At 38.1% G+C, this 23,930-nt stretch overlaps 1 protein-coding gene across 1 annotated transcript in view; it reads left to right on the forward strand.

The window, feature by feature from the left end:
• Nucleotides 1-23,930, forward strand: part of PTPRS (protein tyrosine phosphatase receptor type S) — a 684,599-nt gene that overhangs the window by 337,004 nt on the left and 323,665 nt on the right. Inside the window, exons 7-10 of the mRNA XM_075352599.1 lie at nt 9,771-10,040; nt 10,789-11,370; nt 13,378-13,511; nt 15,811-15,955. Coding sequence (XP_075208714.1) covers nt 9,771-10,040; nt 10,789-11,370; nt 13,378-13,511; nt 15,811-15,955 — 1,131 coding nt within the window. The remainder of the gene's footprint in view (nt 1-9,770; nt 10,041-10,788; nt 11,371-13,377; nt 13,512-15,810; nt 15,956-23,930) is intronic.

Raw genomic sequence — 23,930 nt, forward strand, 5'->3', positions numbered from 1 at the left:
TGTATGTTAGGTGTGCCTGAGGATTTGGTGGAGCCTCTGTGACTCTGTTCTTTGGAGCAGATTTTAATGTATCAGACTTAATTATCTAGGAATTACCGGTAGTTTAAAATTATATGGACTTTATGTTCCATTAATACCATACTATTACACAGTTACAGAGAATGTTTGTATCACACCTTTCTCACCTTTATTGGCATGTAATATGTCAAAAACATTTAAGATAGCCAAGATCCAAATATGTTTTAATATGTAGGTATACATGAGTATGTGGATATATGTGTGTGTGTGTGTGTGTATATAAATAAATAAATATATATATATATATATTTATATATATATATATATATATATATATATATATATATATAATGTGTGTATGTATCTAAACACAATAAGTATATATATGTGTATATATATATATATATATATATATATATATATATATATATATATATGCACAAACATACACTCATCACTAATGAAATTGCTAACCAAAAACTAATGGAGTTTGTGAAATCATTGGACTGATAGCATGCTCAGTTATGGCATGCCATGCATGCTGTCAAATGGGTTATTATTGGTTGTCTGATGAATGTTCTGCGATATTAAATGTATTTGACCACACAAATCATCAAGGTCCACTGTTGGCAGCTTCCTTTGCCAATAAACTACTTTGTAGATGTTCTCAATGGGAAATAAGTCTGGAGACACTGCAGGTAATGATAGCACATTTCAGCGATACATGTAGTAGCATGAGGAACATGTGGTGTTATCATGTTGAGAAACGGCTTCTGGTACACTCTGATTATATGGTAATACCACTAGTTCCACCCAAAAAAAATCGATTTATTGCAAAACTGTTAGTGTACTTAGAATGAGATTATGCCACTCCACGCCATAATTCTGGGAGTGTGTGATGTTGCCTTTTTAAGGCCTTTTCATGGCCTTACTCACATGGTCTTCAAATAAAGACCGAAGGTTGGATTGGAACTGTGGTGGCTGGAATGGAGGTCTGTCCTCATCAGTGATAAATCCCAGTCTTGTCTTGAATCCAATGATGGCCTCAGATTTGTCTGAAAAATACATAGGCAACACCACGAAGAGGCCTTCATGAGGTAACATCTCACCTGTTCGATTCCCAGGATTATGGTATGGTAGATGGACCCCTCTAGTCTTTATTCCAGATACATTAGCAGCTCAGCGTTACATTAATTTGGTCATTGAACTAGTGTTATGGCCATTTCTCCAAAGCGTATCCAGAGTTTCATCTCATTGAGCACATGTGAGAGGCCATTGGTTAGAAATCACTAAGGGAGCTGCGAACAGCAGATCTTTGAGGATTTACACACCTAAGTGCATTCAGTGTGGCAAAAAATTCCTCAGGCAACCATAAATAACGTCATTGTTAGCAGCGAAGACATGTAAGTAAGTATATTTCTGCACTTGGCATTCATACTTGATGCTGAATAAATTGATATTCTAAAAATTGTCTTTCCATTTTCTCATGATATACGTATCACTAACATATCTTTCAATACTGCGATTATCATAACTCCATGACCTTTCTTTCTTGGTGTTGCAATTTCAATGTTGAGGAGTGTATGTTTATGTATATGCAGCAGGTGAAATAAGTATTGTACACATCACCCATTTTCTAAGTCAATATATTTCTAAAGGTGCTATTGGGCCTTAAATGCTCAAAGATGTTTGTAATAACCCATCCAATCCACACAGACAAAAAATAAATTAAACCATAGATGTCCATAAATTAAGTGATGTGTAATAATGAGAAATGACACAGGGAAAAAAGCCTTTGTTGTTGATGACACCTTCAAGATGGAGAACCAATTCGCATGCGTTGCTCAGGTGTGATTTTGGTCCATTCTTCCACACAAACACTCTTCAAATCCTGAAGGTTACATGGGCTCTTTTTATGAACTCTGAGCTTCAGTTCCTTTCATAAATTTTCTATTGGATTCAGGTTTGGTGATTGCCTGGACCATTCTAGCAGCTTTATTTTCTTTTCCTGAAACTGATTGATAGTTTCCTTGGCTATGTGTTTGGGATCATTGTCTTACTGAAATGTCCACCCTCATTTCATCTTCATCACCCTGGTAGATGGCAGAAGACTTTCATCAAAACTGTCTCTGTACATTTTTCTATTCGCCCTTCTTTAAATTATATGAAGTTTGGCAGAGCAGTATGCTGAGAAACAGCCCCAACCATGATGTTCCCACCTTCAAACTTCACTGTTGGTATGGTGTTTTTAGGGTAATATCTATGCAATGCCTTTTGGCCTCCAAAGGTGGTGTGTAAATTAGACAACCAAAGAGTTCAATTTTGGTCTTATCTGACCATACTATATTCTCCCAGCACCACAAGCTTGTCTGAATGTTGATAAGCAAACTTTAAATGTGCTTGAACATGCTTTTTGTTCAGCAATGGAATCTTGCGTGGTGAGCATATATACATGTCATAGAGGTTGAGTACATTACTTATTGTTTTCTTTGAAAACAATTGTTCCGGCTGATTATGTATTTCTGTAGATTTCCACATGTGGTTCTTGGCTCTTAGACAACTCTTCTGATAAGTTTTTTCACATCTCTGTCTGAAATCTTGAAGGGAGCACATGGTCGTGATCAGTTTATGGTGAAATCATGTACTTTCCAATTTTGAATTATTGCCCCAACAGTGCCCACTGGAACCTTCAGTAGTTTAGAAAGTCTTCTGTTTCATTGCCATCACTATCTTTTGAAACAATGAGGTTGCGAAGGTCTTTATACAGCTCACTTGTTTTACCCATCATGAAATCTTTTTTGTGTGGCACCTTAATAATGATACACCTTTTATAGGCCATCAGTTCAACCAACTTATATTGTTTTTCACTAAGTGGTAGGATTGCTTTCTAATTACTGCTATACTTTAGTTGTTGTCATGACTTTCCATGGCTTCTTAATCCTTTCTTTCTTAATGTGTGCAATACTTTTCCCCTGTGTCATTTATCATAAATACAGATAACTTAACTTATGGACATCTATGGTTTGATTTCATTGCCTGCGTAGATTGGATGGGTTGTTACAGACAACTAGGAGAATTTAATTTCAAAAGTACCTTTGGACTTGTTTAGTACTTATTGCACTTGATATATATATATATATATATATATATATATATATATATATATATATATATATATATATATATATATAAAAAATGCCAGTTAAAAGTCTGGACACATCTGTACATGTAGTAATGTTCCTTGTTCTTATTGGAATCTGCACATTGTAAATGCATACCAATGACATAAAAAGGGAACATGTATGGAGAGGGGTAATGAAACACAAGTGAAACAAACCAGAGTATGTGTTTACCCCTTATGGACGGTGTGATTTTTCATTTTGCTCTTTAGTTTTTTCATCCCCTTAGTTCAAGAGCCATAACTTTTTTATTTTTCCCTCGATATAGCCGTATGAGGGCCTGTTTTTTGCGGGATTAGTTGTACTTTTGAATAACATTCATTTTATTAGATAATGTAATGGTAAGCGTGAAAAAAATTCAGAGTGTGTTGAAATAGCAAAAAAACTAAAATTCTGCAGTTGTCTTTTTTTTAAAAAAAAAAAATAAATAAATTTTACAGCGTTCATTTTACCATAAAACTGACTTGGCATTATGATTCTCCAGGTCAGTCCGATTATGTAGCTACCAAACATCTATAGTTTTTCTTTTATTTAAGTGGTGAAAAAAAGTCAGAAATGTAAAAAAAAAATGTTGTTTGTGTCACAACTTTCTGAGTGTCGTAACGTTTTAAATTTTTGGGATCTCAGGCTGTGTGTGGGCTTGTTTTTTGCGCCCCGAGGAGATGTTTTTATTGACATTAGTTTGGATATATACAATGTTTTGATTAGGTTTTGATTACCTGTTATTACATTTTTATCTGCTGTTGCAGCAGCAGAAAAACTGCAATTCTGGTGTTTTGATTTTTTTTCGTTACGTTGTTTACCGATCGGATTAATTTACATTTTGACAGATCAGACGTTTAAAAAATATTTGTATTTTTAATTATTTTTTGTGTTTCTTAATTTTTAATTTGGAAAAAGGGGGTATTTTGAATTTTTATGTTTTTTAACCTTTTTCATGTTTTTTTTTTAAACATTTTGTTTTTTCTACTTTGTACTGCATTTAATAGTCCCCTTAAGGGAATTGATCCTGTAATGGTTTGATTACTTGTTCTATATATACAGCATGCCACAGCATTGTTGTATGTAGATGAAATCACGGTCTCCTATGAATGCCAGCCATGGAGGTCATGAGCTATCATGACAATGCAGTGGCATTCCGCAGTGGTGTTGCCGGAGCACCGATGAGGGCTCAGAAGAACTAGCCCCCCTGCCGAGATTGACAGCGGCATTTAACAGGTTAACAGCCGCAGGCTGAGCGCCGCTCCACCCACGGCTGTTAGAGGCAGATGAAGGCTGAATGATTCAGCCATCATCGGCAGGGAAAGACAACATGCGAGCCCGCATCAAATGTAGGTAGACAACTCATGACATACACATCATGTCATGGGCTGTTAAAGGGTTAAACCCTAGATTCCTGAAAACTCTCCTTTTATTATGATGTGAGCTTTAGACCCCTTTGGCATTCTCTCAAGCAGCTTCATTAAGTAATCACCTAGAATATCTTCTAATCAACAGGAACACATGTCAGAAGTCCAATTATAGAGTCAACTGTCTTTAGAAAGTGTTTGCGACTATTACTAGTGTTTTGCAGAGACAATAGTTCCATATAGTGCTGAGCCATAATCCACATCTGTTCTAATTTAGTTTATGGTAAGAATCACTCAACTAAGCAAAGAGAAACAACAGTAAGTCATTACTTTAAGAAATGACAGTCATTCAGCCTAGAAAATTGCTAGTACATTGAAGGTATCCTCATGTGTAGTCATGAAAACCATCAATCGCTGTCATGGAATTGGCTCTCATAAGGACTGCCTCAGGAAAAGAAAACCAAGAATTACTTCTGCTGCAGAAGATAGGTTTATCAAAGTTACCAGCCTCAGAAACTGCAAATTGACAATACTTAAAATAACTTTTATAAATGATACACAGACATTAAGCAGCAGCAGACACAAATCAACATCAACTAATCAGAGGAGACTATAACAAGCATGCTTTTATTTTTGAAATTCTTAAAATTAGCCAATACTGAGGACTATAAAACAGAAGAAGAGACTTGTTTTGGCCAAACAACACAAGGAATGGACATTCGACCAGTGGAAATCTGTACTATAGACTGATAAGTCAAAATTTGAGAACTTTGCAACCATTTGTCATGTCTTTGTGAGAAGCAGAAAAAGGTAAGTGGGTGGTTTCTACATGGCGCACACCATGGAGCATAACAGGGGAGGTTGTTTTGATGTGGGGGTACCTTGCTGGTGACACTGTGGGTGATTTATTTTACAATTAAGGCACAATTACTCAGCATGGCTACCACAACATTATGAAATGACACCTTCCCATCAGGTTTGCACTTGGATACTTCATTTGTCTTGCAACAGGCCAATGGACCAAAATACATCAACAGATTATGTAAGGGTTAAATGACCAAGAAGGAGAGGGATAGCGTGCTACTTCACATGCTATGGCCTCTACAACTACCCGACCTCAACCTAATTGAGATTTTTTAAATGAGTTGAACCACAGAGTGAGGTTCAAGACTGCTGGAAAGCCAGCATCTGATGAAGCTACTTAAGTGAATGAGAATGCCACAGGAGGTTAAGTAAAATATATCTTTGTACCGTGTTAGCCAGTAGAGATAAAAAAATTGTTTAAAAGAACAGAGAGTCCTCAGTGGTTGATACCTTTTAATGGCTAACTGAAAAGATGGTAATAATTGCAAGCTTTCGAGACTACTCAGGTCTCTTCATCAGGCATGGTATAACACAAAATCTGAAGAGTCACGTATTTATACACAACAGGACTTAGAATACTGCACTATTCTAAGTCCTGTTGTGTATAAATACGTGACTCTTCAGATTTTGTGTTATACCATGCCTGATGAAGAGACCTGAGTAGTCTCGAAAGCTTGCAATTATTACCATCTTTTCAGTTAGCCATTAAAAGGTATCAACCACTGAGGACTCTCTGTTCTTTTAAACAGGAGGTTAAAGCAGCCATCACAGGAAAAGGGGGGTACTTTGAGGAATATAAAGCATAACCATCGTTTTAATTTTTATTTCATAAATCAATAGTGCACATGAAAATAAGTAAATTTGTAATATAGAAAGGTATGTAATGTAATTTAATGTAATGTAGATAGATAGATAGATTTGCAACAAGTTCCTCCCTCTGAATCTAGCTCTTCCCTCTGCCTCTAGCTCCTTCCTCTGCATATAACTCCTCCCTCTGCCTCTAGCTCCTCCCTGTTCCCTTCATGATACAATCTTATCAGTAACAACATCCATATCCTAAGTAAATAAACTAGTGAGGAGGGGGCGAAGCTCTGCCTCTAGCACCTCCCTCTGTCTCTAGCTCCTCCTCTCATCATCATAGAATCTCATCAGTAACAGCTGCCATCTCCTATCTCAGTAAAGTCTCCACTGAGTACAGATTTTACCTCAGAATTGAGAATATCAATAATGTCTGATCAATTCCGGCAGATTTGTCTGATAAGATTTATTAAAAAGTTGCTAATTTTCATGTGCACTACTGATTTATAAAATACATTTTAAAAAGGCATTTACACTTTAAGGTTTAATGCAAGAGGACCAGGTAACATTCATTACTTGTTGAGAAAAGGCGATATGGACAGCTAAATAGCAAAAGGGTTCTTTCCAGTTAGAGCAGTCAGACTGTGGAATGCCCTACCGCAAGAGGTCATATTGGCAGGTACTTTATCAACATTTAGAAGAGGGCTGGATGCTTTTCTCACCACAAATGGTATTGTGGGTTATATACGGAACAAAGTTATGAACACACTTTTTTTTTTGCTTCCATTTTTCATGAGCTGATCTCAAAGATCTAAGACTTTTTCTATGTACGCAAAAGAGGTTTTTTTTCTCAAATATTGTTCACAAATTTATTTAAATCTGTGTTAGTGAGCACTTCTCCATTGCTGAGATAATCCATCCAACTCACATTTTATTGTGGGCAGCCAAAGGCACACCTGTGCAATGATCATGCTGTCTAATCAGCATCTTTATATGCCACACCTGTGAGGTGGATGGGTTATTTTAGAGAAAGAGAAGCGCTCATTAAGACCGATGTCACACTTGCCTCGCATGTATCTCGTGCGAGTTTTGTGGTGCATCACCCGTCATGGACTCACACTCTGCTCACAGGAGTGGGTCGGTTGCACGCATCTCTATACAACTGACCCGCTCCTGTGAGGAGAGTGGTAGTCCGGGCCGGGTGGTGCACCACGAAACTCGCGCGAGATACACACGAGGCAATCACAAGTGTAACACCGGCCTAAAATAGATTTAGACAAATTTGTGAACAATATTTGAGAGAAAAAGGCCTTTGTGTACATAGAAAAGGTTTTGGATCTTTGAGTTCCGGTCACAAAAAATGGAAACAAAAGTGTGTTTATATTTTTGTTCAGTATAAATAATTTAGCAATAGATCATTTATTACTGGTGGAGAAAGGTTGAACTTGACAGACCAAGTCTTTTTCCACCTATGTAATTATGTAACATATTCAAGTTTGAGACCCATGTGTTTCTTTACTCCTTGTTTTCATTTGTTATTTCATGCTTTTGATGCCTTCTGTCTGGATCTACAATGTGCACATTCCAATAAGAACAAGTTAAACACTGCATGAACAGCTGTGTCCATACTTTTGGCCGCTACTGAATGTATGTATGTATATATATATATATATATATATATATATATATAAAATGTATCAGAAAATTGGATACGCCCTCACATTTTTGAAAATATTTTATCTTTCAATGGGGCAACCCTAAGGATATGACACTTTGATACTATGTAAAGTAGTCAGTGTACAGCTTGTATAAAAGTGTTTATTTGGTGTGCCCTCTAAATGCCTCAGCACACAGCCATTAATGTCTGTTTCTTTTGAAAAGACAACCTCTAGATATGACGCTAAGGACTTGAACTCAACTTCTTTGGTTGACCATGGTGAGGCCTGTTCGGAGTAGAACTCTTGTTAAGCAGTATGGTCTTGGCCACCATGCTGCAGCTCAGTTTCAGGGTGTTGGCAATCTTGTTATATCCTAGGCCATATGCATATAAAGCAACAATTTTTTTTCAGATCCTCAAAGAATTCTTTGCCACGAGGTGCCTTGTTGAACTACCAGTGACCAGTGTCACATAGATTGTGAGCGATAACACCGAATTTTACACACCTGCTCCCCGTTCACACCTGAGACCTGGTAACACTATAGAGTCACATGACACTGGGGAGGGAAAATGGCTAATTGGGCACAGTTTGAATACTTTGCATTGTATCAAAGTGTCATATCTTCAATGTTATCCCATGAAAAGTTATAATAAATTATTACAATATTAATTTTTAAATTATTTTAAATTAAAATATTAATATTACAATATATACAGTATCGGTCAAAAATACATGTGCGTATGTGAGTAAATTATTTCTGAAGCGTTATTTATTTTTCTTTCCCCTAGTTAACTGAACTTATATTTGAACTTTTACTTTAAAATATGAGAACAAATTTATGATAATCTTATATATATTTGCATGGAGTTTTCAAAAAACTTTACTTAAGACATTGCCAAGAACAGAGTCACTGAAAGTGGGGCTGCCTCAACCCCTTGATCCATGTTCTAACTTGTGAGGTCTGAAAACTGCATCCACCTATCAGCAAGGGGGATGCACAGAACATGTCACTGTTACTCTCAGCGTTAAGTCCATCACTTTGTTTTACTGCAAATAATCCGTTTAATAGCTCACCAGGGCTGGAGGTGTTCATGTTAAACACATTATGTCACATATGGTGTAATTAAGAATTTTAAGTGGGTTCTTTGCCCTTAATCTCCTGATGCCTTTTTCTACACCTAGTATTATTGCGGGCATTTGCTAGTTGCCCTTATGTTATATTCCTCTGCATTTTCTGTCTTTCCCTTCCCTTTTTGTCTTCTCTCCCTTTTTTGTTTTGTTTTGTTTGTTTTTTATTTATTTATTTTTTAATCAATTTTATACCTCTTTTGCATGATGTTTGTGTTTCTGAGAGCTGCATTTATCGATGAAACCGTGTCAGATTCTAAAGAGGCTTCGTTAGGGTTTTTACACCCCAAAACCACAAAAATTTCATTAGAGTTTCTCATCTCTGCTGCTGGTATGCGGTGCATCAAAAAATAGATATACATTTAGAACATTTTATATGATACTTGTGATTACAGTGTATTGGCTGTGTTGTTATATGAGGCATCTTTCAAAGCCGACAACAGTTTCCTGGGAAAGTGTTATCATGCATGTAAGACTCCTAAAGAGCCCTTTTTTTATAAAAGTGACACATAAGCTTAATTTGGATTACATCCCCGTATCTGTTGTTAAAGATGAGAAATTGCTAATAAATTTTTGTGTATTATCTGTGCTGTGATGGGTGTACTCCTGATCTATGGAACCCTTTTGCTATGAATTATGGCTTAATGTTTCTATATTCTCACTTTTTGTTTGTGAAGTAAGTTTTTATTTTAAAGTCTTTTTATACATTTTTTTTCTAAATTACATAGTGCCCATTTAAGTCAATATTTTCTGTATCCTTGTTGATTTACCTGCAGTTCGTCGCGTCGCTCCGCGCTTCTCCATTGTTCCTATAAGCCACGAGATTATGCCTGGGGGTAATGTAAATATAACTTGTGTTGCGGTTGGTTCACCTATGCCATACGTGAAGTGGATGATGGGTGCTGAAGACCTAACCCCAGAAGATGACATGCCTGTGGGGCGTAATGTTCTGGAACTTACCAATGTGAAGGAGTCTGCTAATTACACTTGCGTTGCCATGTCAAGTCTTGGGGTTATCGAGTCTGTAGCCCAGATCACAGTGAAATGTAAGTATTGTTTCCTTAAATGTTGCCACAAATATTCACATGAAGTCTACAAGCAATGATCAGGGTTTGAATTGGATCCAGTCTACAAAAAATTCCAGATCTGCTGGTTTTATTTCTTCTTCCAGTAGGGCCATGGAAAGCACATAAACCATTTAGTTAAGACATAAACTTCAGGCACTTTATTCTTCATATTTCTTTCTAATCTTTAGTTGTCTGTGTCCTGGAACACTAAGGGCCCCATTCATTAAGACTGGCATTTGGGGAGGAGGAGGCTCTGAATTTATTAATCAATTTGTTGGATTTTATCAGTAGTGTACGTGTTCTTGCTCCTTACCAGAAATGCTACTTATGCTGACAGGAGTAACATTTCTGGCGTCATTTACACCACCAATATTGATAAATTTGACAGGCAGGCATTGCCACACGTCACACCCTGGCTCCTTCCCAGCTTCTCCTATTTTGGTGCAGCTGCCATAAATTCTTGTGAAATGTAGTGACTTTTCCAAGTGTTTTATTTCAATTTTCTGATGTAAACACTCTGATAAATTTGGGTCTAAGATGATTACTAGACATTGGACATATTGCCAATTTTTTAGGTTGCTGTTACTTTATAGCCACCTCTGTATTTAGGTTTGTGTTTATAGGAGTAAAAATAAATACATTTACTGTATTGTAGACTTTGTCATAACTTTTTTTACTGTATCTAGCGGTTTGATTATTTCTTCTTTTTTTTCCCCTAATATCTTAGCCCTTCCCAAGGCACCGGGGGCTCCTGTAGTAACAGAAACCACTGCTACAAGCATAACAATCACATGGGATTCAGGAAATCCTGATCCTGTATCTTACTACGTAATAGAGTACAAATCTAAAACACAGGATGGACCATATCAAATTAAAGAAGACATCACTACTACAAGATACAGCATTGGAGGCTTAAGCCCTAACTCTGAATATGAGATTTGGGTGTCAGCAGTAAACTCTATTGGCCAAGGACCACCTAGTGAACCTGTTGTTACACGTACAGGGGAGCAGGCACCTGCTAGTGCACCACGAAATGTACAAGCTCGAATGCTTTCCTCCACTACTATGATAATTCAGTGGGAGGAACCTGTGGAGCCTAATGGTCAGATAAGAGGTTATCGTGTTTACTACACCATGGAGCCTGAACAGCCAGTTAGCAACTGGCTAAAATATAATGTGGATGACAACCTTTTGACTACTATAGGAAACCTGTTAGAACATGAAACATATACCGTCAGAGTATTGGCTTTCACTTCAGTGGGAGATGGTCCGCTTTCTGATCCAATTCAAGTAAAAACTCAGCAAGGAGGTAAGCTGTTTACAACCCATATCATTATTAAAAAGTTTTTTATTTTTTAACATTAGGTGGAAGGCTGGGTTTGTACTCACATATTCTTCTTTCAGTATCAATCAGTACATTTTTCAGCAACTAGTCACAAATAAACATATTTGGGTAATCCTAGCAAAGGAAAGGGGTGGAAAAGTCACCATGTCCAAAAATTCACCAACACCATAAACAATTGGACACTGTCAGTCCGTCTGCTCAAGTCCCATAGAATGTAATAAGTTCCACAGATGATTTTTACATTAAAGCACCACTCCAGAGTTTGTTATTGTTTGCTTTTTTTAGCACTAGAGTGGCGCTTTAAATGTAAGCCCCCTGTTTTATACTAGAAGTAACATGACTAAGAGAAGTGGCTGCAGAAGGAGCTTCCACTTCTGCCCTATTTGCTGTAGGACACAATTACTAAGCTCTGTCACAAGCTCCTCTGCAGATGTCTACAAGACTATGGCCTTGATTAATCAAGGCCAATAAGATGTGCTAAATCATTAATAGGCATGCGTTTATGTGAATGCGGAAAAGCCACATCTTGCAACTGCTGTGTGCCTCATCAAAAAGGTTACTTCAGCCAGGGACTAGTATACATCCCTTAATTTACACCACCTTAGTGCCAAGAGTTATGATGAAATTTGAAGTCAGGTTTTCTCAACCAACCCCAGCTCAGCCCATTTAGGAACTGGCCTAAAATCATGAAAAGTCACAAACTTCAAGTTCTATAACAATTTTGTGACATTTCAGTGTCTTATATAAGAATTCAAAGAAAAATACTTTGATGAATTGAGGTCTGTGTTTCAGAAACATGCAGAAATCCCTGAAGGATAATAGCAGTAGAAGTCCCTATACACATCTCCATACAGTTTCAGGCCCCCATAGACATTAGATAGTTGTTAATGGCACAATTGTTTAGCCAATATCCATGTTTTCTGAGTCCCCTGCCATCCGGCATGCACAGGAACACACCTGTGTTGTTTTGAGAGAGTCAGCAGTTGGAAAATTGATGTGCCAGATGCTCCTTTCCTCCTTTGCCTGACTTCATTTGTATTTGGGGGGTGTAGTTGGAAGCCCTGCTGTTGTCAGCAGGTTTGGCCGACTTTAGTCTAATATGCATGGGGGGGTGGGATTTAGTTTTTCTTAAACTTGGGTAAAATGTATTAACATGTATACTATGATAGAGTTTTATATGAGGTCTGTTATACATGTTGGCTTTATTATGGCTGATGGACCACATGTCAGTGGATCACAAACAGCCTTCAAATAGTCGTTCACTATCATGCTCATTTTCTACACGCTAAGGCTTTCTTCACACATAGTTTTCTAGTGGTGTGTTATGGGGACTTGTTAAAACAAACTACCTTATTTTTTTTGCATTTTTAACAGCTTTTTCTGGGTGTTGCTCTTTTCAAATTGAGAAAAAAAAGGAACTTGTTTTTTTTCAGTTGTTTTTCAAGCTCTGTAAAGAAGCCTAAGACAAAAAAAGGAAACACACACAAAAAAACATGCTATCCTTCAAAGATTAATAATAGAAAAAAAAATAATTTATTTTTTTACATTTCAATTTTGCTAAACACTGGAAGCATGCAGAAAATGACACTTCTGTGTTTTTCCTAACGCTATGTGGAAATCCATCCTTACTCGTGCTGAATGCGAACTTTCATTCTTGCAAGTATTCAGTCTTATAGCTCAATGTATACGCACATGCAGATACGATCAGTTAAGTCACCGAGATCGGCCAGAAAATAAGGAAACTGGAACGATTTTGTAGTCAGCACTCATACAACAGTCACACAAAGGAAAAGACAAAACCATATAGTGCGGGTGTGTGTTCCTAAAAGTGAGCACATCATACCAAGAATGGCCCCCAAACGATAATTATTCAGTTTTATTGTATTATTATGATGAGAGAAGTGTACATTTAAGACCTTAGATAAGTATTCTATAATGTGTATCTTGTTTTGTGCACTGCAACCTGAACAGTCCCCGGCCAGCCGATGAATTTCCGAGCTGAAGCCAAGTCCGAAACCAGCATTAGCTTGACGTGGAGCCCCCCTCGTCAGGATAGCATTGTAAAATATGAGGTTTGTTACAAAGAAGGAGAACGAGGAAGTGAGGTAAGTGTTTGTATTACATGAGGAATAGTATTCTAGTATCTATTGTAAAGGAAACTTTTACACTTTCAGTCTGCCCACACACCATTCTTTTTTTCATTATATACTGTACTTACTAAATTAAGTGAAGATGCTTCTTGCCTGTGCTTCGGAGATGACGTAAGGAGCATGGACATGCTTCTTTATATGCACTTGCCAATTCGATATGGATGGAGAAAACTAAATGAGTATACTCGTAAATACTTCTAAGAACATGGCATATATGAAAACCATTGCACCCTAGTCCAGATGTCTCTGCTTCCTATTAAAAAGAGACCAATAAAAATAATGCCAGGGCATGTAGAATGAGTGTGTGTTTCTCTTCAGTTTCCTGCATTCTCCAAGGGCAAGAAAATCAGGTAGCAGTCAAGTTTGAATACTGTGAATTTAGTATTAATAATCCATCAAGTTCAGGACATTTATGCTTAGAATCCACTGGATCGGCGCAACTATAGATGATAATGCACAAGTTGGCTAGCCTTGATGTTGGAGCAAAAATAAAAAGTGCTTACGAGGTGGAGCTTAAATCCTTTAGGCAAAAAGTAAATGCAAGATCAATGTAGTAAGAACAGGTTAGCACTCACCAACTAAGCAAAAACTAGTATTTTCTGTAAAAAAAAAAAAGTCCATAAGCAATAGAGAGGTGCAGATTGCACCAAGGCTAGACATTTAGGCTCACTAATTTTGATAGGTGGATGTGGTCCTTTTCTACTGTTATTACAGTTAATAGTGCCAGGTGGAGTGCTTCATAACCATAAGAATCACATCTGATTCTAACTGCAAAAACCTGCTATGACAGTGACAGTTCCAACCTCTATCAATGACCAATGCGCTAATTAAGAAGCTCCCATAATAATAGTTGCCAAGTCTGTCCCTGAAAGAAAGAACTATAGCTTCTAATGGCAGCCACAATGTCCATTACACCTGTCACTATGACTTCCTTTATGATCAGGAATAGTATGAGATGTGACTTATGAGTTGCCTGTACTGGTCAATGCCAGTAGAAATCGGTGCTTTACCCAGCATGTGACTAATCGCTACATAGAGATGGTGTTGTAAAGAAGCCACCATGCAGATAACACATTGGTCAGCCTTGATCTTTATTGTTGCATCTAACTATTGAAATCGTAATTTAGGCATCATTGTATTAGTTCTCCTGTTTAAACAGTTATGTGCAAAATAATAGCAGTCTAATGTCTCTGTTCTGTTTAGTTACTATTTTTGACGAGAATAGATAATACAACATGGGAATAAATTCATGACTTGGTGCAGGTGAGTAATTGGAAACCAACAGAATCACCAGTCATGACTTGCACGCTGCTATAGTTTACTAATTTAATGAAAAGGGAGTGTTCTACTCAATAATAGTGTGCGGAGTTCAATTACTTAGGTGATTTATTCTGTGAAGAAACAAGTGTCAATTATGGCTCTTACTTTAAGAAGGAGGGCAGCAAATGTTCAACCTGCTGGCTTTAGCCCTTGTTTTTTTGAGAAAAATGGGTCATTCCTGACATTGTACCAATGGAGATAAATGCAGTTTTAGATACAAAACCTAAAAATGTAAAAGAACTGTGGAATGTAGTCCGGGCAGCTTGGGTGGGAATATCTGTTCGCAGGTATAAGATGTTAGGTGACTCAGAAGTCATCAGAAATAAAGGTTACACAACTAAATATTAGTTCATGGATTAACAGAAAAGCTGTAAACAAATTTCACTTTATGCTGTAAATATTGTGTAAATAATGTGTGTAAATAAAAATGCAGACACTGCTATTATTTTGATCAGCCTATTATTATTCCTTTTTTTCCCCTTAAAGATGTATATTTGTATTCTGTTTTCATTTGGAATTGAATGTGCAGTGCCAGTGTCTTTATATATATATATATATATATATATATATATATATATATATATATATATATATATATATATATAAATAAATGCTATTTATAAAGATTGAACTAATCACACTGCTATTATTCTGCACATACCTGTATCCATGTAAGCGTATAATGGTCATCTTAATTAGAAAGAAAATTGTTGACTTAAGCCATTGAGAATGATTATTTTTTCCAGTTTGCATTTGATGGAAAATGCAGTAGACTTCTACTGTACATTACTCTAAATGATTGTAATTCATTGCTATTTTATGTCTATTTTCAATGTATATGATGTTCTTACACAGTGAGTAATATGTTATGTTCTGCCACGTTCACATACACTATACTTAGAGTAATTGTATGCTGATGCTGTATATTTTACAGATAAGAAAAACATTTGATCCTGCAACATCTTATTTAGTAGAAGGCCTAAAACCCAACACAGAGTATATATTTCGTCTCGCTGCTCGTTCTAATCAAGGTCAAGGTGCTTGGACACTGGATGTTAAAGAGCGCACAATGCAGTCTAGTAAGTGTCCCCTTTCTTTATCACTGTGGAACAAGGTTTACCTTTTTTGGGATAACTACAACCATTGCTTTCTGGTTATTAGTGATTATAGTTCAGCTCTTTATTACATGTGGTATACTTTATTTTACCTTGCTCTAAATAACCACAATATTTCCCCTAAGACTGTTATGTATGCTTCATACAGTCAGAACTATTACATCTTTCCAAAGAGGAGTTTAAAGTAGACACATCCAGTATTGACCGGAATCTAAGTTTTTGATCAAGTTGTCAATATTTGTACATATATATATATATATATATATATATATATATATATATATAAAAGCAATCATGGCCAAACATGTTGGTACCTCTGAAACTGTTTCAGAAAATTATGTATTTCTCCCAAAAGCTGATTGCAATTATACGTTTTGTTATACACGTGTTTATTTCCTTTGTATACATTGGAACAACACAAAAAAAACAGAGGAAAAAAAAGGGGAATTGGACATAATTTCACACAAATCTATGAAAATGTGCCGGACAAAATTGTTGGCATACTCAACTTAATATTTGGTTGCGCACCTTTTGAATAAATAACTGCAATCAATCGCTTCCTATAACCAACAACAAGCTTCTTATACCCACCCCTAAACTGAAATTTCAGGTCTCTCATGTTTGAAGGGTGCCTTCTCCTTCTCCCAACAGCAATTTTAAGATTTCTCCACAGGGGCTCAATGGGATTTAGATCTGGACTCATTGCTGGCCAATAGAGAAATTTCTACCACAGGGTTCTCAAACTCGGCTGGGTATATGGGCAACACATAGAAAAAAAGTTATTTGGGGGCTGCATTCTTTGCAGGACAAAGTGAAATTTTTAGTAATGCCATATATTTTTTTCTATGCACCTTTGAATCACTTTTTTTGATTTTTTTCACTTGTTTTTTTAAAAATGTTTTAAATAGCATTCATCGCATGGATTATGATATAGTTTTATAGCTTGAATCATTACGGATGTGGTGATATGCAGTTTTTTGTTTATTTTAGTTGATATATCAAAAAGCATTTTTAATGGAAAAAAAAACAAATTCCCCTACTTTATTTTTTACATTTTATCCCCTTCTATTCTAATTTTGGCCAACATCTTTTGGTAATTTTACCATGGGGTCCTCATCTTGTAGTAATATCCCCATCCAGGTCCTTATCCTGTAGTAATGTCCCCATCCTGTAGTAATGTCCCCATCCTGGTCCCCTTCTTGTAGTAATGTCCCCGTCCTGGTTTCCTTCTTGTAGTAATGTCCCTATCCTGGTCCCCATCATGTAGTAATGTGCCCATCCTGTAGTAATATGCCCATCCTGGTCCCCTTTTTGTAGTAATATGCTTATCCTGGTCCCTATCTTGTAGTAATGTGACCATCCTTGTCCCCTTCTTGTAGTAATGTGTCCATCCTGGTCCCCTTCTTGAAGTAATGTGCCTATCCTTGTCTCCATCCTTTAAGCGGGCTTTACACGATGCGACATCGCTAGCCGATGCTAGCGATGGCGAGCGTGATAGCACCCGCCCCTATCGTTATGCTGATATTTGGTGATCGCTGCCGCAGTGAACATTATCGCTACGGCAGCGTCACACGCACTTACCTGGTCGAACATCCCGCCCACCTCCTTCCTTCCTCATTGCTGGCGTGTGGCAGGTAAGGAGAGGTTCCTCGTTCCTGCGGCGTCACACGTAGCGATGTGTGGTGCTGCAGGGACGAGGATCAACTTCGCCCACGCGACAGCAGTGATATTTGAGAATGGACCCCCATGTCAACGAGGAGCGATTTTGGACGATTTTGCAACGATCCAAAATCGCTCCTAGGAGTCACACACAACGAGATCGCTACAGCGGCCGGATGTGCGTCACAAAATCCGTGACTCCAACGAGATCGCTGTAGCGATCTCGTAGCGTGTAAAGCCCGCTTTAGTAATGTGCCCATCCTGGTCCCCTTCTTGTAGTAATGTGCCCATCCTTGTCCCCTTCTTGTAGTAATGTGCCCATCCTGGGCCCCTTCTTAAAATAATGTGCCATTCTTGACGGTTCTTGTAGGAATGTGCCTATCCTTGTCTCCATCCTGTCACCATCCTGGTCCCCTTCTTGTATTAATGTGTCTATCTTTGTCCCCTTCTTGTAGTAATGTGTATATCCTGGTCCCCTTCTTGTAATCATGTGCCCATCCTGGTCCCCTTCTTGTAGTAATGTGCCCATCCTGGTCCCCTTCTTGAAGTAATGTGCCCATCTTTGTCCCTATCCTGTAGTAATTTCGCCTTATATGCCGTTCTTCATATACAAAGAAAAAAAGATTTTTCTCACCTGTCCTCGATTCCCTCGATGTTCTCTTCCCTGCTTCTTTTTGCGGCCTGCAGGCCTGAGGACCCCATGACAATCGTGGCTAGTGCCAGGGGCTGCAGTAGTCAGAGCTTGTCCTGCAGAAGACCCATGACCTAGGACACAAACCCAGCTTTCTGACACTGAGCACTACATTGCAACCCAAAATACTTTGGTGAGCTTCAGATTTCATGATGCCTTTCACACAGTCAAGTCACCTAGTGCCAGAAGAAGCAAAACAACCCTAAAACATCTTTGAACCTCCACCATATTTGACTGTAGCTACTGTGTTCCTTTCTTTATAGGCTTCATTCTGTTTTTGGTAAACAGTAGTTTGATGTGTTTTACCTAAAAGCTCTATCTTGGTCTCATCTGTCCCAGAAGAAATTTGGCTTACATACATTTTGGCAAACTGCAGTGTAGCTTTTTTATGTCTCTGTGTCAGCAGTGGGGCCCTCCTGGGTCTCCTGTCATAGCATTTCATTCAAATGTCAATGGATAGTTTGTGCTGTCATTCAGAACCTTTTTGAATTTCTTTGGAACTTAATTGGAACTGCTTATCCACCATCTGGATTATCCTGCATTGCAACTTTTCATCAATTTTTCTCTACGGTCCACTTCCAGGGAGATTAGCTACAGTCCCATGTATTGTAAACTTCTTGACTATGTTTGTGGACAAAGGAACATCAAAATGTCTTGGAGATGGACTTGCAACCTTGAGATTGTTGATATTTTTCCACAATTCTGGTTCTTAAGTCCTCAGACAGTTCTCTTCTCTTTTTTCTCCATGCTTAGTGTGACACACACAGACATAATGCAAAGATTGAGTTAACATCTCCCCTTTGTATCTGGCTTCAGGTGGGATTTTCATATTGCTCACACCTGTTACTTGCCATGAGTGAGTTTGAACAAGCATCACATGTTGTTTACCCACAATTTTGGAAAGGTGCAAACAGTTTTGTCTGGCCCATTTTTGGGATTTTGTGTGAAATTATGTCCAATTTGCTTTTTTATTTCTCTGTTTTTTTGTGTTGTTCCAATACACGCTAACAACATAAAGATTTATAACAAAACATGTGTAATTGCAATAATTTTCTGGAAGAGGCACTTCATTATATCCAACAATTTTAAGGCTGCCAACACTTTCGGCCATGACATGTTTTGAAAGTTTGATCAGATGTTTAATCAGATGATATTTTCTTCAGATGTTACCATTTGCTGAATTCTGAGTGGCCTCTAATATTGTTTTTTCCGATTCATGCTTCTGCCTTTTCAGCTTTTTCTGCTGGCACTCTTTCAAAGGTAGATCCCAGACATCCTCAGTTGAATAGAAGGCTGACTTCTGGTCTGGTTACAGAGCCAGCTTTTGGTCTAATAGTCACAAGCCACCAAGTATCCACACAAGGTTTTTCCCTTGCTAATAAATACATTTTTTATCAAAGTGTTGCCCGACCATAAGTAATTGTCCATATTTGCTCCTGAGCTCATGATGACTTCAACTATCAACAAACTTATAGGGACATTTTTGGAAATTAAAGATTATGGATCACATAGGAGCTTAGCTAATTTCATTACAGAGCTGTCCCTTGTAATTAGCTGTACCTTTGTGACCTTAAAGAAGTCTTCCATGAAGTTTTGTTTTTTTAAATAAAAGTGTGTATATGTTCATGTAGTGTAGTGTGAGTATATTAATATACTCACCTTCCGCTGCTCTCACTGGAGTTCAGTGTTCTTCTGCTCCTCTTCTCAGTGACTACCAGACTACACAGCTAATCCTATGCACACTGCTTGAGCCAGATGTCGCTTTTACAATGTAAGTCTATGGAGACTTACTTTGGCTGCCTAACTTCAAGCATGTTCTCTAGGGATCTTTAATCAGGACTTATGAACTTTCCTGACATGTAAAAAGACATGGCTCTCTTTGTGACTTAATCACTGGTCTGGTAGCAGTAGATGGATTAAGAAACCCTACTTTTTCTGGCACTATTCTATGCTCTGATTGTGGTCAGACATCCTATTCCTGCACTGTTTGATGGAGTTGTGATAGTGAAAATGTTATAGCACTCAAGACGTCTTTGTTTGAGCTTATAAAATTTACAGTAGTAGTATTTTGGTGCTTGTACGATCTTCTGGCACCTTACCTGTTTGTCACCATCAGAGATGAGCAAAGCTTAAAGGGAACCTGTCACCAGTTTTTTGCCCTATAAGCTATATATAACAGCCCAGACCGATGTGTAGAACATAAAAAACACTTTTTAATACTCACATAAACCAGTCGCTGCGGTGGATGTGGCTTCATCCTCCGATGCCAGCGCCTCCTCTTTTGGCCATCTTCGTCTTCCTACTGAAGCTTGTGTGCATGATGCATCTACGTCATACACACTCACCGTTCCTGCGCATACGCAGTGCAATACATTGATCTGCCCTGCTCGGGGCAGATCAAAGTGCGCCTGCTCAGGACCTGAATGCCGGCGAGTGTGTATGACGTCAGACGCAGCTTCAGAAGATGGAGGACAAAGATGGCCGAAAGAGGAGGTGCCGGCAACGGAGGATTAAGATGCCCATTTGAGCCACATCCACTGCAGCGACCGGTTTAGGTGAGTATTATAAAGTGTTTTTTATGTTTTACACAGCGGACTGGGCTCTTATATACAACATGTTAGAATGCTGTATATAAGAGCCCACTAGTGGTGGCCGCAGCTTATGGGGCAAAAAACTGGTGACAGGTTCCCTTTAACTCTAAAAATCCTCTGCTAGGCTCAAAGTACTGGATGGTAGATGCACCTAGCATCTACCAGGTTGTTAATTTATGGACTTCAGTAGATGTCTTTTCAGTTTTCAGGCATTTACTTTTGTTGCATAATGTGACAGCTTTATTGATACAATAGTTGTTACTGAGTATAAATACAATTGGAATTTAATCTGTTATTTTCGAACTGTGTTCATTGACACCAGTTTAAATTGTCACTATCATATATTTATCATATAAATTAATAGCGGATTGTTTTATAGCACATTAAAAGACACAAATAAACTGATTCATATAAAGTGGTTAAAGAGTAATCGTCATATTTGTTTTCCCATAAATCAATAGTAAAGGACATTTTTAATATTTCTTATTAGCGAAATCTGACTCTTTTTCCTATAGTGAAATCATTCACTATGTAGAGCTCCAGAGAGTCCTGGAATCAGCGGGGTACAATTGTTTCAAAGAAAACAATAATTAATGCACTCAACCTCCATTTCCTGCATGTATGCTCACCATACTGAACAAAAAGCACATTTAAGCAAAATATATTTTGCTCAACAACATTTAGACAAGCCTGTGAAATACTGGGAGAATATAATCTGGTAAGATAAGAGAAAAATTGAACTCTTTGGAGGCCATAATACACACCATGTTTGGAGACCAAAAGAAACTGCATATCACCCTAAAAACTCCATACCAACAGGGAAGTTTGCTGGTGGGAACATCATGGTATAGGGCTGTTTTTCAGCATATGGCATTGGAAAACTAATGTCCTTGAAGGGAGGGTAAATGGACCAAGACATTAAAAAAAATCTGCTGCCATCTACCAAGATGATGAAAATGTACCGAGAGTGGACATTTCAGCAAGACAATGATCCCAAACACACAGCCAAGGAAACTCTTAAAGGGTTTGTCCACTACTAGGACAACCCCTTCTGTTTTTTCGTTTCCACCAGGTAAAATAAAAAAGTCTATACTCACCTCCACAGACGTGAGTGCAATGACAGTTAGAAGAATATGAAATGAAGTCCATCCTTCCATTCAAAGGCCACGCTATGGCCGAGTCAACAAGTTAGCTCAACAGAAGGTGTATCAGTTCTGGTGCAACAAACACAGCAGTGGAGGTGACTCGTATGTTTAGTAATAGTGAGATCACAGACGTCCATGCAAGCACTGTGTGACTCGCGTTACACCAAAAAAGGTGAAGACGCCTTTACTTCAATAGCATAAGAAGGGTCAGCTCCAGTTTGCAAAGAAGTAGAAAAAGTGGACAGTAGAAGATTGGAAACGGGTCATCTGGAGCGATGAGACAAAAATCTATAGACTAGGCTCTGTAGGGTGCAAATGGATCTGGAAGAAACTGTCAAGTTCAGTGCATAAAGTCAGATGATTTGGGGTTGTTTAACAGCCAAAGGCATTGGATACGTAACCAGGATCAATGGTGGTCTCAATATGTCAGTATTCTATAAGACAAGTTACTTCGTACACTCGAGTACTATGGGTATGAAAAGGATGACATAGTGTTCCAGCATAACAATACCCTTAACTGGTAAATATGTAGAAATTAGTGAAGAAATGGTTCAATGACAATGAAGGAGAGTTGCTGGATTGGCCCCCACAGTCCCCAGACTTCAGCCCAATTGAACATTTGTGGGGAGAGTTGAAGAAAAAGCTGTATACATACCCAAGTGAGTCAACTAGCATGCACCAACATTGGGAACTTGTCGAAGAGACCAGGGATCAGATTTTGGTCGAGACATGTTTGAATCTGATCAACAGCATGGCGAGAAGTATTCAGTTGTTAGGCCCTGTTATCATATGCCACTATCAATCTAGTTAGTTGTTATGCGCACTTACGTGCACAGGTGGTACATAAGGAAAAAATAAGGTCTTACTTAAATCGACTACACCTGACCGGTTTTGTACAGACTAGAGGTCTCAGCTGTGCAGTCCATAAAGGCCCCTGTACAGACTGACACAACCTTAACTGGATGACTCAGATGACCCACTCGGACCTTCGTTTCCTAAGCAGCCATCAAGAGTTCCACGTACCTCCTAAAGAATCCGATAGGAGATGCAAAGTAAAATAAAGTAAACCAAAAGTTTTAATCTGCCAGGAGAAACACAATACAAACACGTTGTAGTTCCAAGCAGGGTCCACGTCAGAAATATCACCAGCAGGAAATGGAACCCCGAGGCTTCAAATAGTTACACTCGCCGGGTTATAGGGCAAACTTTACTACATCTTAGGAAACACTTGTTAGCAGAAAGGAATTGAACACACAAAGTATTCAGAACCAGGACAGTGACAGAACCTTACTGTGGCTCAGTGGAGAGGGAAGTGGCTCACAGCACAGGAGGCTGCCGGTTCTCCCTCTTTATTTTCCTTAAGGAGAATAAGAAGTGTTTATTTTCGTTGTCTCATTGCAAATTGGTATGCCTTCCTAAGAATCCAGTTCGGGTAGCCGCTTGATGGAAACCTTTTCCTAAGGTCTCAAGATTGTTTGATAAAATTGCCCATATTTGAGCAGTTGTGTCAGAGTGCTGCCAAAACTTCTCTTTTTTATGATGTGTCTAAGGCACAAGTATGGGCCCTTTGGTATTCCCTTCTTCTGTGGGGGGCAAATGATGGCTGTTCCATTGAAGAACAGAATTAGTGCAGAAGATCGTGTTCCTGAGTGAACTGTTTTCTTCTCTTCCGGTCAACAGATCCAAAAACAGTAGTTCTTACTTATTGATTTCCCATGTGCATCATAGGCCAATAGAGTTTGGGTTTAAAGCTTCCAAAAAATGGATAAAACCTTCACATGGGGACTTCCAAAGTATAAAAATGTTGTTGATATATCTTGCCCACAACTCTATTTTGCCATTATGTGTTTCCA

This window comes from Anomaloglossus baeobatrachus, chromosome 1, assembly GCF_048569485.1.
Source record: "Anomaloglossus baeobatrachus isolate aAnoBae1 chromosome 1, aAnoBae1.hap1, whole genome shotgun sequence".
Classification (NCBI taxonomy): domain Eukaryota; kingdom Metazoa; phylum Chordata; class Amphibia; order Anura; family Aromobatidae; genus Anomaloglossus; species Anomaloglossus baeobatrachus.